The sequence below is a fragment of the Lepidochelys kempii genome, chromosome 7, assembly GCF_965140265.1.
Source record: "Lepidochelys kempii isolate rLepKem1 chromosome 7, rLepKem1.hap2, whole genome shotgun sequence".
In the NCBI taxonomy this organism is placed as follows: Eukaryota; Metazoa; Chordata; order Testudines; family Cheloniidae; genus Lepidochelys; species Lepidochelys kempii.
Genome location: NC_133262.1, coordinates 46,872,539 through 46,891,097, shown reverse-complemented (window position 1 = coordinate 46,891,097; position 18,559 = coordinate 46,872,539). Strand labels below are relative to the sequence as shown.

At 47.7% G+C, this 18,559-nt stretch overlaps 2 protein-coding genes across 8 annotated transcripts in view; one reads left to right on the top strand and one right to left on the bottom strand.

Moving 5' to 3' along the window:
* Positions 1 to 18,559, top strand: part of DNAH1 (dynein axonemal heavy chain 1) — a 141,336-nt gene that overhangs the window by 106,507 nt on the left and 16,270 nt on the right. For all 7 annotated transcript variants that reach the window (XR_012159887.1, XM_073352530.1, XM_073352529.1 and 4 more), the window contains 11 exons: positions 1,230 to 1,397; positions 4,567 to 4,758; positions 5,302 to 5,433; positions 6,011 to 6,136; positions 6,772 to 6,891; positions 8,102 to 8,251; positions 8,598 to 8,758; positions 9,619 to 9,844; positions 9,949 to 10,144; positions 16,119 to 16,270; positions 18,166 to 18,362. Coding sequence is in view for 6 of the 7 variants with exons in the window: in XM_073352530.1 (XP_073208631.1) it covers positions 1,230 to 1,397; positions 4,567 to 4,758; positions 5,302 to 5,433; positions 6,011 to 6,136; positions 6,772 to 6,891; positions 8,102 to 8,251; positions 8,598 to 8,758; positions 9,619 to 9,844; positions 9,949 to 10,144; positions 16,119 to 16,270; positions 18,166 to 18,362 (1,820 nt within the window). In the remaining variant the exon portion in view is untranslated. The remainder of the gene's footprint in view (positions 1 to 1,229; positions 1,398 to 4,566; positions 4,759 to 5,301; positions 5,434 to 6,010; positions 6,137 to 6,771; positions 6,892 to 8,101; positions 8,252 to 8,597; positions 8,759 to 9,618; positions 9,845 to 9,948; positions 10,145 to 16,118; positions 16,271 to 18,165; positions 18,363 to 18,559) is intronic.
* Positions 1 to 18,559, bottom strand: part of LOC140914530 (HAUS augmin-like complex subunit 3) — a 29,942-nt gene that overhangs the window by 6,162 nt on the left and 5,221 nt on the right. The gene's annotated exons all lie outside the window — the stretch shown is intronic.

Genomic DNA, 18,559 nt, shown 5'->3' with positions numbered 1-18,559 from the left:
TTGGAACTCAGGGATCTGACCACCCTTGAGTGCCCCAAAAGTGAGAGGTGATGTGTTAGGCCTACAGAGCAGAGAGCTGATGTTATGGGTGATGGTATTATGTCAGAAACAGATCATTGAAGCCAACTTTCAACTCAGAAGCCACTAAGGGAAGTAAATTTTAAGGAGTGTGAAGGGAATGCTAGGATACATAGCCTAGGGTGGGGATTCACTTTTGCTAGATCATCAGTGGTTCTTGCGTGGTTTTGTTGTCTGACCACCTTGAGCAACAAGAAATTATTAAATACATAATAAATTTCCCCTTCTGATTCTCTCCTTGCCTTGCTCAGGAGCAGCGTTGGAGCACACAGAACTGCAGTTCTAGAAAGGTGGTTTCCTAGTCTTGCACCAGGAGATGAACAAGGAGCCATCATGCCTCTGTGCTGCAACAATTTATTTTGTAAAGCTCTTAAGTGTCAGCAACACAGAAACATAACTGTCCAGTCCAGAGCCCAGTGGGTGCAGTGCTTGGGAAATCCAGGCTCACAAGCAGTCTTGGATCTCTCACTACATTGCAAGTGGAACTGAGATTCCATAGCTTTCTTGGGGTCTAGCAGGAGGATGATTATCTGCTCACTACCCCCAGGTTTCTGGTTAGCTGGTTCAGTCAGCAGCAGTGACAAAATAGGAGTCCAAGTGTTCCCCCTCCTGGTGGGAGGATAACTGTAACTCTCGCTGTGGTCTGGCAGGAATAGGGGAGTTAGAGGCTGAAAAAAGGTCAGTGAGGACTGTGTCTGAGGATATGGGAGATGCTTGCAGCCCTGTTTGAACTGGCCTGCATTTAGTACCCGACATAGCAAGGAAAGACGTTCACTTACAGGGCTTGTGACGGGGACTAGGATAACACAAAAATAAAGAGAAACACAGTTATTTTAGCCAGATTTTCCTGTTCTACAAAAACCTGCTTAACCACAAGAGTGTTTTTCTACAGCCACAAAGACAATCAGAGGGAATAAATAAACAGAGACTGATTCACCTTTGTCCCAAAAACCAGCGAGGGAAGGGCACCAGTATGGAAAGAAGGGCAGCACACACACTGTTCCACACAACAGCAGCATGGGATTTCACACTGTCATTCCCATAGCACTCTAAGCCCTTCACTGTATCACTGCGGGATCTCCCACTGGACCCCTACTACTCTCAGCCCTTTGCTCACCATCTTTCACCCCTCTCCCCATCATTCCTTCCAGGACAACATTGCAGATACAGTGATTAAAAACATCCAGCCGTATATTGACAATGAGGAGTTTCAACCAGCAGCTATAGCCAAAGTGTCCAAAGCCTGCACCTCCATCTGCCAGTGGGTGCGGGCCATGCACAAATACCACTTTGTGGCCAAAGGAGTGGAACCAAAGCGGGTAAGAGCATTGCTTGTGTGTGACATACAGGATACATGGCACCTGGTGAGCCTGGAACAAGGGCTTGCCTACATTTACAGTGCTGCACCCATGCAGCTGTGCTGCTGTAGAGTGTAGTGAAGATGCTACTTATGCTGATGTGGGAAGGTACTCCACCTCCCTAAGAGGTGGTAGCTGTGTTGACAGGAGAAGCCCTCTCATCAACATAGCACTGTCTACATCAGCGTTTAGGTCAGTAAGTCTGCATTGTTCAGAGGTGTAGCTTTTCCATTAAAGTGAATGAGACTTACAGCCCTTTCTAGTGGGAGGTAGTGAAAACTGCCAGCCACATGGGAGAGACCAAAGAGTATTTAAAAATGAACAGAACAAACTTCCTGGCACAGCATGGCTTTACCAAAGAGTCTGAGCCCAAGCGCGGGGAACCAGGTATGAAATGTCAGCCCAGAACAGTCCCTCTGGAGGAATACAGCAATCCCAGCAAAATCCTTTATCCCAAACATTCCCAAAACTAATACTTTGACCAGTGTAAACCGTATGTAAAGGAGCTCCCCCACGTCCCACTTGTATAGGATGACTATGAGCCGCCAATGTGATATGGCCGTGAAAAAAGCTAATATGGTCTTGGGATGCATCAGGCGAGGTATTTCCAGTAGAGATAAGGAGGTGTTAGTACCGTTATACAAGGCCCTGGTGAGACCTCACCTGGAATACTATGTGCAGTTCTGGTCTCCCATGTTTAAGAAGGATAAATTCAAACTGGAACAGGTACAGAGAAGGGCTACTAGGATGATCCGAGGAATGGAAAACCTGTCTTATGAAAGGAGACTCAAGGAACTTGGCTTGTTTAGCTTAACCAAAAGAGGGTTGAGGGGAGATATGATTGCTCTCTCTAAATATATCAGAGGGATTATTTGAGCTCAGTACCAATGTGGACACAAGAACAAATGGATATAAACTGGTCATCGGGAAGTTTAGACTTGAAATTAGACAAAGGTTTCTAACTATCAGAGGAGTGAAGTTTTGGAATAGCCTTCCAAGGGAAGCAGTGCGGCCAAAAGACTGATCTGGCTTTAAGATTAGACTCGATAAGTTTATGGAGGAGATGGGGTGATGGGATAACATGATTTTGGCAATTAATTGATCTTTAAATATTCATGGTAAATAGGCCCAATGGCCTGTGATGGGATGTTAGATGGGGTGGGTTCTGAGTTACTATAGAAAATTCTTTCCTGGGTATCTGGCTGGTGAATCTTGCCCATATGCTCAGGGTTTAGCTGATTGCCATATTTGGGGTCGGGAAGGAATTTTCTTCCAGGGCAAATTGGAAGAGGCCCTGGAGGTTTTTCGTCTTCCTCTATAGCATGGGGCACGGGTCACTTGCTAGAGGAGTCTCTGCTCCTTGAAGTCTTTAAACCAAGATTTGAGGACTTCAATAGCTCAGACATTGGTGAGAGGTTTTTCGCAGAAGTGGGTGGGTGAGATTCTGTGGCCTGCGTTGTGCAGGAGGTCGGACTAGATGATCATAATGGTCCCTTCTGACCTTAATATCTATGAATTTTAACTTAATGCTCTGTACTGGGGGGGGGGCAGGGAGGAAGGGGAATGCAACCCAGGGCCAGGGGTATCAATCAACATAGCTCCACTGAAGTCAGAGCAATGCTGATTTACACCCATGGAGGAGCTAGTCCCTGAATCCTGCTTTACTACTTGGCTTGTGGACTGCAGTAGCCATCTGGAGACTGAGCAGGCAGTTGGGTGGGAATTGAAAAAAAGTTATAAAATCATCACATCCCAGCACAAAATCTATTCCTCCATCCTTTACAGTGATGGAAGCGAAGAACACCAGCGATCTTTCATTTGCTTGTCAAAATAATTACATGCCCAGGCCAACTGGAGAGTTTGAGAAGTTACTCCAGAAATTCCCCCCACCCCCCATCCCATTACAACAAGTTCCACCCCTTTGGAGGTTGTCAAGCAGTGATCCAAGAGCATCTCAGCTGGATCCTCAGCTGGTGTAACTCTGATTTACAGCAGCTGAGGAGCTGGCCCACGTCTCCCTCTAGCTGTAAGAACCAGCTGGTGGCTTTTTTCAGGGGTAAAGAGTTGATGTGGGTTTAGACTATTGCGTTTGGTGGCGAGGCAGACACTGCTCTGTGCCCACAGAGGGCTTACCTTCCCCTCCTCAGCACATGCACTCTGGAAGGGGTAAGGTCACAGGGCCCTGGCGTGATGCGGGGGAAAGTTTAGATGCCATATTTGTCATTGGATTTTTTGTACAGAAGGTAAAATGTAGTTTGTGGTTTAGAGACAATTGTGGTCTAGGGGGCTACACTGGGATTGGGGATTATTCTTTCATTCTAATCCTGGATCAGACAGCAGCTCTTTTGTGAGCTTGGGTAAATCACCATGTATCTGCTTCCGTTTCCCTATATATCAATGGATGATAATACTCACCTGTCTTTAGGGGAGTTTGAGGAGTAATTAGTTGATATTTGTGTAGTGTTTTGAACATGGAAAGTGCTACCATTGTATTATTATTATTTTAGTTCCTATGGAATATTCTCTTTTCAAGCACCTTATTGGAGAGGTCTTGGTGCTGCATTTCCTGGTTAGAGCTCCCCAAACATCCATTTGTCACCATTATGTACAGTCTGTTTTCTCTGTAGAGTCAGGATTTCGGGGGAGGGGAGGAGTAACATAAGTAACAGTGCTTAACTCATGTCTGTGGCTGCTACTACTAACAGCAAATCAGGCTCTACCAGCCAGGGGTTAATATTGGTAGACCTGCCCCTGAAAGATATTGGGCCCCCAGCTCTTTCCCCCAGTGGTTTCAGAGGGACCTGGGAATGCTCAGCATCTTTGAACCTCAGGCTGTTTATTTGGGTGCCTAAACACTAAAGTATGTTCTTAACATTAAACACCCTATTAGCCCAAGTGGCTTGGCCAAGGCAGTGATGAATTAACCTATGCGTTGGATGAGCTAAAGCCCATGGTACCTTGGAGATAGGATAGTGGGAAAGCTGTAGCATTCTGGGGTGGGGTTGCTGAATTCTGACTGCATAGCATAAATAGCCTAGGTAGTTCTCATGAATATAGTCCAGCTCTAAGCACTCTCCCTTGGTGGATGGAAGTCCGATCTGGAGTTCCAGTGCATCTTCTCTTTTCACAGCAAGCCCTGCGGGAGGCAGAAGAGGACCTGCAGGTCACTCAGAAGATCCTTGATGAAGCCAAGGACCGCCTGAGAGAAGTGGAGGATGGCATTGCCACGCTGCAGGCCAAGTACAGGAACTGCATCGCCAAGAAGGAAGAACTGGAGATGAAGTGTGAGCTGTGTGAGCAGAGGCTGGGCCGGGCTGACAAGGTGAGGGACAGAGCCAAGTTCCGACGCCAATTCCATGGCAAACATGCTTTTGGCATATTCCTTACTAGTAATGAGACATTTGCGGGGGGCTCATGGGGCTAACAATAAAGGTCTCATCTCTACATGTTGCTTCTAATGGCATTTTCTGCCACACAGCTCATGCCAGTAACAGGATAGACCCACCGGGCCAGATCCTGGCCCCATCTGTGACAACACAAAGGGGTTAGGAAGCCGGTTTAAACACCCAGCTGCTGATTGCTCTGGCATGGGAGAATCCCTGGGTGACAAAGCTGTCTTCCACCACCTTCCGTCCCAGCCCCAGTGTGGAGAGTGTGCCTGAGATAGGCCAGGGGCAGGACGAAAGCATCACTAAGCCCTGGTGATATGCAGCGTCTGGGGGGCCATTGCGGCTGATCATAGTTTAAAAGAGTTGTTGGAGCTGTGGCACAGCTAGGGCACTCCTCGTAGGGATGTGGGCCATAGGAATGGGGCTGTGCTATGAGAAAGCTGGCTGGTGATCTGATGTGTGTGGTGATTCCACAGTTAATTAATGGACTGGCAGATGAGAAGGTGCGCTGGCAGGACACAGTCCAGAACCTGGATTATATGATCAACAATATCGCAGGAGATGTGCTGATTTCAGCTGGCTTCGTGGCATACTTGGGCCCTTTCACAGTAAGCAGATAACAGGAACTCTTTCTTTGAAGGATCTGAGTACAGCTTTCCACCTCTCTTAAACCCAAGGTCTAGAATTCAGCCTCTCTTCTTTGTTGGTAGATCAGCTTCCAAAAGCTGAAGAGAAAAGCAGATCACTGGGGCAAATTCAGCTCTCAATGATGCCAAGGCAGTTGCACTGAAGTTGAAGGGACTGTGCTAGTGTTACACCACAGAACTCAGGTGCCCAAGAACTTCTCAGGCTCACTACAGTTATCCAGTTCAGTAATCTGACTGCCTGTGGGGTTCCCAAAAGCATATTCTCTATGTCTGACCCTTAAAGAGGGAAATTTCTGATGCAATTTGAAAGATGTGACCAGCAAGTCTAAACCCTGTTGAGGCTGTGCCATGGAGCATGCATGCGGCAACCAGGCAAATGGGCCTCAAGTTTCCCCTTGGCCTGTTGAAGAGGTTAGGCTGAGCCATGGAGCTGGATTTGAACATGAACAGCAGTAGGAGTGTTGATTTTAAAAGCAAATCAGGCCAATGCATAATTCACACTAGTGTCTAGCTGATGGAGCTTTGCTTCCCTTGGCAGGGCCAGTACCGCACAGCACTATGTGAGGACTGGCTAAAGAAACTGGAGGAACACAATGTCCCGCACACCAGTGAGCCAAGCTTGATAAGCACTCTGGGAGACCCAGTGAAAATCAGATCATGGCAGGTATGTGGTGGACAAAAGCATTAATGCAAACTGATGCTCTACATCACCCAAAGAGCCCCCTTCACAATGGGAATCCTGAAGTGGCTGGTTATGGTGACTTTAGAGCTCTTTTGAGCAGTATAAAGGAACTTTAATGTGGTGGAGGACCTGGCCCCGGTCTCTCCACTTCTGTAGCACAGCTCTGTGTCATCACATAGTTCCTTCCACAAAAGCAAGACTGGATCCTGTTTAAACACTGCTGGTGCTGGCAAGGCTCTAACGCAGCTTCCCTAATAGTGAGGAGAGGGCTTTCTGGTGAGAGTGATGTGTTAGACCATGCTTGGGGATCTAGCCTAAAAAATGGTTTGGCTAGTACATTTTCTCAAGAAAAGAATCACTGTCCTCCCTGGTCAGAGAAGCATTGTTAGAACCTTGCTAGCTGCAACCATGTTTGTGTGGTTGTAGTTGGCCAGGTTCTGAGTCCAGTGTGTATAGGACACTTGTGAGTTACCCAGATGTGTGTATCAGATGTTAATGTGCTGCGAGATGGATAGCTCTGCAGTTTATCAAACACTGAACTGTGGCAGGAAAGAATGCCTATGTTGTAAGACACAGTTGCTGTTAGACATCTGATGTGCCTTTTCGGCTGTGATCAGATTGCCGGCTTGCCTAATGACACCCTGTCTGTGGAGAATGGAGTAATAACACAGTTTTCACAGCGCTGGACTCACTTCATAGACCCCCAGGGACAAGCCAACAAATGGATCAAGAACTTGGTAAGGGTTTCTACCACTCTTGACAAAGGGGTAGCTAAGTTTGCTGGGATCCTTCCATTGTTCTAGCCTCAGGGTCAGAAGATTCCCAATGGTTCTTTCTATTTTGTTTCCTCCCTCTCTCTTCCTTTCCTTCCTTCCTTTTACAACAGACTCTGTTTGGAGCTGTGTATAGAGAGGCCTTAAATCCCTTAGGGGTGGGATTTTTACAGGAAAAGGACAAGGAAAAAAATCCAACCCACCCCAGAGTCAGGCAGAATAGATGGGCTTTGCAGTTTGCCTTAAAGGTCCATAGATTCAGGCTACTTTCACTAAGTGGGAGAAGAGTCCAGGGCCCTCACTGAGCACTCCTGTTGTTTTATACGAAGGGGTGTCCAGCCTGAGACTGTTTCCTGACCCATAAATGTAGCAGGATAGCTCAGGGAGGAGAGAGGAAGTCTCCCTTGCAGGCTTTGAGAGGCAGTGTGGCCTAGTGACTAATGTACTGGACTGGGATGCAGGAGACCTGGCCTGTTGGGTGTCTTTGGGCAACTCACTTTAATCACTCTGTGCCTCAGTTTCCCCCATCTGTAAAGTGGAGATAATGATACTGCCTCTAGTGTAAAGTGCTTTAATATCTACTGATGAAAAGTGTATAAGAGCTAGGTATTATTATTAGAACCAAAGCACTCACCGTGCCTTGTGTTTGCCTGCCAGGAGGCAGTTTGTTCTATATGGTCTGCCTCCAGACTGCTGTACAAGTGGAGTGTTTCCAGAGAGAGTCACTGGTGCTTTAAAGCAGAAGCAGCTCTCTAGTGTGTGTGGGGGGGGGATTTAGCAACTTTCCTTGCTGCTGCTGCTACTCCTCTACTCCCTGGAGGCTTCTGTAGTCCCACCTTGCTGCTCCTGCCTTGCAGGCTAATCAGAGGCAGATCTTTGAGCCCTGAAGCACTGAAGGGGCGGGATTCCACTAAAGTTGCAGCTATGAATGTAGGAAGTCAGGAAATGCAAAACATACCCATGTTACCTTGGCCACATTGCACTTAGTAGGCATTTGCTAAGTCTGATATAAGGCCCTGATAGGTAACACAGACGAAGCCTTTGAACGTCGTTTTTTTTTTTTTTGTATTTGCAATCTTAATGCAGTAGCGCGCTTATTTGTTTAATGCACAAGCAGTTTGGCTTCCCTGCTTTGCCCACACCTAGACTCCTCTCTCACCATCTTGTCCTTCAGGAGAAGGAGAACGGTTTGGAGGTGGCTAAGCTGAGCGACCGGGACTTTCTGCGCAGCTTGGAGAACTCTATTCGCTTCGGGAAGCCGTTCCTGCTGGAGAATGTAGGGGAGGAACTGGATCCGGCTCTCGAGCCCGTCTTGCTGAAACAGGTTCTTCCCTGCTATTTGTCTGACGAGATGAGCAGGAAGCCTGGCCAGCCTGGAGCTGGGGTGGAGTGGGCTCTCCAGCACTGGCATGAGAATGGCTTTGTCCTTCCTTAGTGAAGATGTGTTTTGTAAGGTTGAGATTTTGGAGGCAAGGAATTTAGATGCTCAGTACAAATTAATGGAAATTGTGCATCTAAATCTCCTAAATGGCTTTGAAAATCTTTATCTAGCCAGCCTGCAATGGAGCCAGATTAATGGTGGGACTCCCTCTTTTGCAGGCTCTCAACACATCTATGTTTTTTAAATGTAGAGGTTCCGACTTGTGTTGTCCGTGTCCCTCTCTTTACAGATTTATAAACAGCAAGGCAGCACGGTGCTGAAGCTGGGAGATACGGTTATTCCATACCACGAGGACTTCAAGATATACATCACTACCAATCTGCCCAATCCCCACTATACGCCAGAGATCTCCACCAAGCTCACGCTGATTAACTTCACCCTCTCACCCAGGTAACCAGTCACCCCTTTGTACCAGTAGCCACTGAACTGTTGCAAACATTGGCCACTCTCCTGTTCCTGAGCTATTGAAATCAAACTCAACATGGAGTGAGTAAGGATGGTCCTGTGCTGAGGGTACTAGCCTGGAACTCTGGAGATCTGGGTTCAATTTCGTGCCCTGACACAGACTTCCTGACCTTGGACAAGTGACTTAGGGCACTGGGTTGACGGGATAAACTCTCCCATCGATTTACCTTATGCTTCTTGTTCCAGTGGAGTACTGGAGTTGATGGGAGAGCGATGGGTGGTCGATTTAGCGGGTCTTCACTAGACCCACTAAATCGACCCCCAGTGGATTGATCGCTGCACAGAGTGGAGACAAGCCCTTAGTTCCTCTGTGCCTCATGAAGATAATACCCTTTCTCTGTCACACTGTGCTTTTGTCAGGTGCTCAGGGATTATAGCAATGGGGGCCATGTACGTACCATAGATAGTTGTACCATGTGGCTCCAGAGCAGATGGGACATTTAGGGCAGTGGTTCTCAAACAGGTGTACGCAGAGGTCTTCCAGGGAGTACATCAACTCATCTAGATATTGGCCTAGTTTTACAACAAGCTACATAAAAGGCAATAGCAAAGTCAGTACAAACTAAAATTTCATACAATGACTTGTTTGTACTGCTCTATATACTATACACTGAAATAATTTTATAATTATATGGTAAAAAGGAGAAAGTAGCAATTTTTCAGTAATAGTGTGCTGTGACACTTGTATTTTTGTCTGATTGTGTAAGCAAGTAGTTTTTAAGTGAAGTGAAACTTGGGGGTACGCTCTGACATCCCAGCGATAACATCCAAGGGTTTTGTTACAGTGGCTTGGAAGACCAGTTGCTGGGACAAGTGGTAGCTGAGGAGCGACCGGACTTAGAAGAGGCGAAGAACCAGCTGATTGTTAGCAACGCCAAGATGCGACAAGAGCTGAAGGAGATAGAGGATCAGATCCTCTACCGGCTAAGCTCCTCCGAGGGAAATCCTGTTGACGACTTGGAGCTCATCAAAGTGCTGGAGGCATCCAAGCTAAAAGCAGGGGAAATCCAGGTAAGTGACTGATTCACATGCACAGACACCCAGCCCTGGTCAGTTTAATCCTTTACAGGAAACATGAAAATGTGCAGCTGTGATGCCTCTGAATGTTCCCACAGGCCAAAGTGAAGATAGCTGAGCAGACAGAAAAAGACATTGACATCACTCGTCTGGAGTACGTGCCTGTAGCTGTCCGCACTCAGATCCTTTACTTCTGCGTTTCTGACCTGTCCAACGTTGACCCCATGTATCAATATTCGCTCGAGTGGTTCCTCAACATCTTTTTGTCCGGAATCACAAACTCCGAGAGAGCAGGTACCTCTGAAGGGTTAGGGTGCTTGCTGCTGTGAAAATGTGATCATTGCACTCCTTTGTTCAACACCTGGGGGCAAACTCAGGGTATGTCTACACTACGAAATTAGGTCGAATTTATAGAAGTCGGTTTTTTAGAAATCGGTTTTATATATTCGAGTGTGTGTGTCCCCACAGAAAATGCTCTAAGTGCATTAAGTGCATTAACTCGGTGGAGCGCTTCCACAGTACCGAGGCAAGCGTCGACTTCCGGAGCGTTGCACTGTGGGTAGCTATCCCACAGTTCCCGCAGTCTCCGCTGCCCATTGGAATTCTGGGTTGATATCCCAATGCCTGATGGGGCTAAAACATTGTCGCGGGTGGTTCTGGGTACATATCGTCAGGCCCCCGTTCCCTCCCTCCCCCCGTGAAAGCAAGGGCAGACAATCATTTGGCGCCTTTTTTCCTGAGTTACCTGTGCAGACGCCATACCACGGCAAGCATGGAGCCCGCTCAGGTAACCGTCACCCTATGTCTCCTGGGTGCTGGCAGACGCGGTACGGCATTGCTACACAGTAGCAGCAACCCCTTGCCTTGTGGCAGCAGACGGCACAGTACGACTGGTAGCGGTCATCGTCATGTCTGAGGTGCTCCTGGTCGCCTCTGTGAGGTCGATCAGGAGCGCCTGGGCAGACATGGGCGCAGGGACTAAATTTGGAGTGACTTGAGCAGGTCATTCTCTTTAGTCCTGCAGTCAGTCCTATTGAACCGTCTTATGGTGAGCGGGCAGGCGATACGGACTGCTAGCAGTCGTACTGTACCATCTTCTGCCAAGCACCCATGAGATGTGGATGGCATGCAGTCCTTCTGCACCGTCTGCTGCCAGCCAAAGATGTAAAAGATAGATGGAGTGGGTCAGAACAAGAAATAGACCAGATTTGTTTTGTACTCATTTTCCTCCTCCCCTGTCTATATCACACTGCAGTCACTCACAGAGAAGGTGCAGCGAGGTAAATCTAGCCATGTATCAATCAGAGGCCAGGCTAACCTCCTTGTTCCAATAACAACGATAACTTAGGTGCACCATTTCTTATTGGAACCCTCCGTGCAGTCCTGCCTGAAATACTCCTTGATGTACAGGCACACCCTTTGTTGATTTTAGCTCCCTGAAGCCAACCCTGTAAGCCGTGTCGTCAGTCGCCCCTCCCTCCGTCAGAGCAACGGCAGACAATCGTTCCGCGCCTTTTTTCTGTGCGGACGCCATACCAAGGCAAGCATGGAGGCCGCTGAGCTCATTTTGGCAATTAGGAGCACATTAACCACCACACACATTATCCAGCAGTATATGCAGCACCAGAACATGGCAACGCGATACCGGGCGAGGAGGCGACGTCAGCGCAGTCCCGTGAGTGATCAGGACATGGACACAGATTTCTCTGAAAGCATGGGCCCTGACAATGCATGCATCATGGTGCTAATGGGGCAGGTTCATGCTGTGGAACGCCGATTCTGGGCTCGGGAAACAAGCACAGACTGGTGGGACCGCATAGTGTTGCAGGTCTGGGACGATTCCCAGTGGCTGCGAAACTTTCGCATGCGTAAGGGCACTTTCATGGAACTTTGTGACTTGCTTTCCCCTGCCCTGAAGCGCATGAATACCAGGATGAGAGCAGCCCTCACAGTTGAGAAGCGAGTGGCGATAGCCCTGTGGAAGCTTGCAACGCCAGACAGCTACCGGTCAGTTGGGAATCAATTTGGAGTGGGCAAATCTACTGTGGGGGCTGCTGTTATGCAAGTAGCTTACGCAATCAAAGATCTGCTGATATCAAGGGTAGTGACCCTGGGAAATGTGCAGGTCATAGTGGATGGCTTTGCTGCAATGGGATTTCCTAACTGTGGTGGGGCTATAGACGGAACCCATATCCCTATCTTGGCACCGGAGCACCAAGCCGCCGAGTACATAAACCGCAAGGGGTACTTTTCGATAGTGCTGCGAGCTCTGGTGGATCACAAGGGACGTTTCACCAACATCAACGTGGGATGGCCGGGAAAGGTGCATGATGCTCGCATCTTCAGGAACTCTGGTCTGTTTCAAAAGCTGCAGGAAGGGACTTTATTCCCAGACCAGAAAATAACTGTTGGGGATGTTGAAATGCCTATATGTATCCTTGGTGACCCAGCCTACCCCTTAATGCCATGGCTCATGAAACCATACACAGGCAGCCTGGACAGTAGTCAGGAGCTGTTCAACTACAGGCTGAGCAAGTGCAGAATGGAGGTAGAATGTGCATTTGGACGTTTAAAGGCGCGCTGGCGCAGTTTACTGACTCGCTTAGACCTCAGCGAAACCAATATTCCCACTGTTATTACTGCTTGCTGTGTGCTCCACAATATCTGTGAGAGTAAGGGGGAGACGTTTATGGCGGGGTGGGAGGCTGAGGCAAATCGCCTAGCTGCTGGTTACGCGCAGCCAGACACCAGGGCGGTTAGAAGAGCACAGGAGGGCGCGGTACGCATCAGAGAAGCTTTGAAAACCAGTTTCATGACTGGCCAGGCTACGGTGTGAAAGTTCTGTTTGTTTCTCCTTGATGAAACCCCCCGCCCCTTGGTTCACTCTACTTCCCTGTAAGCTAACCACCCTCCCCTCCTCCCTTTAATCACCGCTTGCAGAGGCAATAAAGTCATTGTTGCTTCACATTCATGCATTCTTTATTCATTCATCACACAAATAGGGAGATGACTACCAAGGTATCCCAGGAGGGGTGGTGGAGGAGGGAAGGAAAATGCCACACAGCACTTTAAAAGTTTACAACTTTAAAATTTATTGAATGACAGCCTTCTTTTTTTTGGGCAATCCTCTGTGGTGGAGTGGCTGGTTGGCCGGAGGCCCCCCCACCGCGTTCTTGGGCGTCTGGGTGTGGAGGCTATGGAACTTGGGGAGGAGTGCGGTTGGTTACAGAGGGGCAGCAGTGGCAGTCTGTGCTCCAGCTGCCTTTGCTGCAGCTCAACCATACACTGGAGCATTCTGGTTTGGTCCTGCAGCAGCCTCAGCATTGAATCCTGCCTCCTCTCATCACGCTGCCGCCACATTTGAGCTTCAGCCCTGTCTTCAGCCCGCCACTTACTCTCTTCAGCCCTCCACCTCTCCTCCCGGTCATTTTGTGCTTTCCTGCACTCTGACATTATTTGCCTCCACGCATTCATCTGTGCTCTGTCAGTGTGGGAGGACAGCATGAGCTCGGAGAACATTTCATCGCGAGTGCGTTTTTTTTTCTTTCTAAGCTTCACTAGCCTCTGGGAAGGAGAAGATCCTGTGATCATTGAAACACATGCAGCTGGTGGAGAAAAAAAAAGGGACAGCGGTATTTAAAAAGACACATTTTATAAAACAGTGGCTACACTCTTTCAGGGTAAACCTTGCTGTTAACATTACATACATAGCACATGTGCTTTCGTTACAAGGTCGCATTTTGCCTCCTCCCACCGCGTGACTACCCCCTCAACCTTCCCCCCTCCCTGTGGCTAACAGCGGGGAACATTTCTGTTTAGCCACAGGCAAACAGCCCAGCAGGAACGGGCACCTCTGAGTGTCCCTGAAGAAAAGCACTCTATTTCAACCAGGTGACCATGAATTATATCTCACTCTCCTGAGGATAACACAGAGAGATAAAGAACGGATGTTGTTTGAATGCCAGCAAACATACACTGCAATGCTTTGTTCTACAGTGATTCCCGAGTACGTGTTACTGGCCTGGAGTGGTAAAGTGTCCTACCATGAAGGACGAAATAAGGCTGCCCTCCCCAGAAACCTTTTGCAAAGGCTTTAGGACTACATCTAGGAGAACCGCAAATGCCAGGGCAAAGTAATCCTTTCACATGCTTGCTTTTAAACCATGTATAGCATTTTAAAAGGTACACTCACCAGAGGTCCCTTCTCCGCCTGCTGGGTCCAGGAGGCAGCCTTGGGTGGGTTCGGGGGGTACTGGCTCCAGGTCTAGGGTGAGAAACAGTTCCTGGCTGTCGGGAAAACCGGTTTCTCCGCTTGCTTGCTGTGAGCTATCTACAACCTCCTCCTCATCATCATCTTCTTCGTCCCCAAAACCTGCTTCCGTATTGCCTCCATCTCCATTGAAGGAGTCAAACAACACGGCTGGGGTAGTGGTGGCTGAACCCCCTAAAATGGCATGCAGCTCATCATAGAAGCGGCATGTTTGGGGCTCTGACCCAGAGCGGCTGTTCGCCTCTCTGGTTTTCTGGTAGGCTTGCCTCAGCTCCTTCAGTTTCACGCGGCACTGCTTCGGGTCCCTGTTATGGCCTCTGTCCTTCATGCCCTGGGAGATTTTCACAAAGGTTTTGGTATTTCGAAAACTGGAACGGAGTTCTGATAGCACGGATTCCTCTCCCCAAACAGCGATCAGATCCCGTACCTCCCGTTCGGTCCATGCTGGAGCTCTTTTGCGATTCTGGGACTCCATCATGGTCACCTGTGCTGATGAGCTCTGCATGGTCACCTGCAGCTTGCCATGCTGGCCAAACAGGAAATGAGATTCAAAAGTTTGCGGTTCTTTTCCTGTCTACCTGGCCAGTGCATCTGAGTTGAGAGTGCTGTCCAGAGCGGTCAGAATGGAGCACTCTGGGATAGCTCCCAGAGGCCAATACCATCGAATTGTGTCCACAGTACCCCAAATTCGAGCCGGGAACGTCGATTTAAGCGCTAATCCACTTGTCAGGGGTGGAGTAAGGAAATCGATTTTAAGAGCCCTTTAAGTCGAAATAAAGGGCTTCACTGTGTGGACGGGTGCAGGTTTAAATCGATTTAACGCTGCTAAATTCGACCTAAAGTCCTAGTGTAGACCAGGGCTCAGCCCTAGTGCAAATGTGAGATTTAGATCTGGCATAGTCACGTTTAGTGGAGTTGCTGCTTATGCCGGATCTAAGCCTGGCCCTAGTTGTTTACTGCCAGAGCTGCTTGAACGTGGTCTCATTGCCATCAAGCTTGAAAGTTCCTTCTTTTTTGAGACACATAAAGCTGTAATTCAAGATGAGACATGAAGGCATCCTACATCAGCCAGCTTGGCATTGCCAGCATGAGAGAATTCTCTCTTGCTGGGAGCATCTTTCTCCTCCAATGGTTCTCTTCTAAAGGGCCAAATTATTACCTGATACAAAACAGGGGTAAGCAGCTTGTCCTTACCAGTGAGTGTCTCCGCTCTTCATTTGGCGATTGCTTTTTCCTTGCAGTAAACTTCATTAAGCCCTTCAAGCGCCTCTCCGAGCCTAAGCATCTACCAGTTCTCTCACTCCAATGTCCATCAACATGAAGTCATCAGCATGACTTTCTGAGGAGCGAGACAAACCTCAGAGGAGCTCTGATCCACTCTGTGACAGAATTTTTCCCTGCCTCTGGGCCACCAGGCCAGTCCCATGCAAAGATGTTTAATTTCTGGTCAGACTGCTGCTGTTAATTAGAAATACTGAATTTCATGGATCAGGGCATTTAAAATACTGGCAGCACAGAGTAACCTTGAAATTGATGCAAGGGTAAATTCATCTTCCTCAGCCACTCCCACTTTGCTATCATCCCAGGAACAGCACAGATATCATGGCCAGATGCATGTGCCAAGATGTAAACAGGGGGCGCAGTTCATTAACATATCACAGCAATATTCTATGCACCTGCGCTTAACAGTAATAGCATAAGTGTATTTATAATGGGCCACATCTGGAGGTAATTATCAGTGTTTGTCTGAGGCAGTGCCCTCTGGTTTGGATACCCCACTGTTTCTTGTGAAGGAGCAAATTTTCATGGGCCAGATCTGAAGGAAGTTGAGATTGACAGCAGGAAGGAGCTAAGAGGGATGTGAGCTCCCTGCATAGTTTACATGTGTAAACTCATCCACTGAAACTTACCCAGAGCCTGGCTGGCAAAGGATCATGTCAGTAGCAAATGTGGGTCCTTTCTCCTCCACTCTCAGCATTGCTGTTTTGCTCTTTTCAGACACCCTGAAGAAGCGGATAGTGAACATAAACAATTACCTCACATTCAGTCTCTACAGCAATGTGTGCCGCAGTCTCTTTGAGAAACACAAGCTCATGTTTGCCTTTCTGCTGTGTGTCCGGATCATGATGAATGAAGGAAAAATCAATATGGTGAGTAAACAGACTCCCTCATCTGTTTAAATGAGAGGATATCTTGGGACAGCCAAAGTCCAGACTGCTCTTACTCCTGAAACTGGGAGCCAGCGTACTTTGTCTGTACAGATGATTCTCCACCGGTGTCTGATGATTTGGATTATCTGCCTAAATTCCTATTCATAAGGGAAGAGTTACTCATCCTGGTCATCTATTAGTTTGATGTTCTGAATCTTCCAAATGTGCATACATCAAAACACAGAGCTTACCCTAGTTTTGTACCAGGGGTCTCTTCTAGGTAATTTAGTATACAACACACACCTTTCTCCAGTGTTTGGCTGTGACAAAAACAAAGGGAATTCAGGGTGGTCGAGTCTGGCTCATTCATGGATGATCTGCTATCTGTCCCATTAAAATGGCTTTTCATTGCCACACAGGAGGATTGGCAGATGGTAGAGTGTCTTATCATGCTTAAATAATCAGGGGTTTGCAAGGGTTGGGCTTTCATACAGAGCTTTGCTTCCAGAAAGATCAAGATGAATCTGGCTAAAGAGAAGGGATTTTACAGAAAATGGGCTAACCAAAATAAGATTAAGTATCAGAGGGGTAGTCATGTTAGTCTTTATCCACAAAAACAACGAGGAGTCCGGTGGCACCTTAAAGACTAACAGATGTATTTGGGCATAAGCTTTCGTAGGTAAAAAGCCATGCAGCTGAAGAAGTGGGGTTTTTACCCACAAAAGCTTATGCCCAAATAAATCTGTTAGTCTTTAAGGTGCCACCAGACTCCTCAAAATAAGACTTAGATTTCAGTGTCCTCCTTTTCTTGCCTTGTTAATTAGCTTTCTGCTTTAGGCACTGTTGCTGAGTAAACTTAACACTGGACCCCCTCTGTGCCACAGTCAGATCCCAAACTTTCTCATAAAACAGGACTCTGTAGTAGGCAATTAACCACCCATTTGCCCATCCTGTTGTAGGGTCTCTAGGGAATGTAATAGACTTTTTCAAATCCTAGAGAGATAAGGATTGAGGTGCATTGGCAGAGTACTGTGGAGGAAATCTAATGATCTGATCCTGTGACTGTATTGTCAGATCTGTCACCACATGCATCTGTTAGATGGGAACAGTAAGGCAGGGAAACACAGCATGAAGCTGTGCTCATGCTCAAATAAATTGGTTAGTCTCTAAGGTGCCACAAGTACTCCTTTTCTTTTTGCGAATACAGACTAACACAGCTGTTACTCTGAAGCATGAAGTTACTGTAGGACTTTTGTTTCTTTAACATAGAGTTAGTGCTGCGGGGTGTTGCTATTGCTGCTGGTTTTGGGGGCTCCTGTGTACTCGGCAGCAGCGAAGACTGCAGCTTGCTGATTCAGCAGACCTCAATGTTATTCATAAAGAAAAATCACAGGCTTGGTTTGGTGGCAGAGGCGATCAGCCAGGTTTATTGTCAGCAAAGCACGGTACTTGCACCCTGGGCTGCAGGTCATAGGGACACTAACACATGTATGCCCGTGACAAGGTAAAGGCTCCGTTGGCATAACAGGATGCTGTCCCCTACACTGATACAAAGATGCCTCTCCTGTGACTTCTCCTTTTATACATTGATGTGAACAAGTTACATATTACTTTCCATGTGTCATTACAATCCTGTATCTTGTACCTGCTCATTTGAACAAAACTTCCCCTCAGGTCAGGAATGTGCTTACTTGGTTAGCTAATATGTGGTGTGTTGCTATTCTGCCAAGGGCAGGCCTACTTTGGTTCGCCTACTTTGGTTCACCTCCTTTGGTTCATACTGTTCTTCATGCCCCAGCAAGGCCACACACAGTAGCGACTGTGTCCCACAGTATGACGCTGAGATCTTCAAGGCCAAACAGGCTGGCTGTAAATGTGTGCTGTGTGGTCCACAGGACGAATGGCGTTACCTCCTGTCTGGAGGTGCCATTAAAACGATGAGAGAGAACCCAGCTCCCGAGTGGCTATATGAGAGAGCGTGGGGTGACATCTTGGCCTTAAGCAACCTGAAGAATTTCTCCAGCTTTATGGATGATTTTGTGGACAATATCCAGGAGTTCCGTGCAATTTTTGACAGTGCTGAGCCACACAGGTGAGTCCTTCACCCCTTAACTGTGGATCTGAATTCTGATCTCTGCGTGGTGGGCAGTACAGACCCTTTTCCCACAATAATACAGCCATATAGCTTGGAAAAAGAATCACTAAAATCCAGGCACTGACCAAACGTTATCTCAGAAAATCCTGGTGCATATTCAGGTGGCTTTAGGAGAGTTGTTTTCCTTGGGCTGA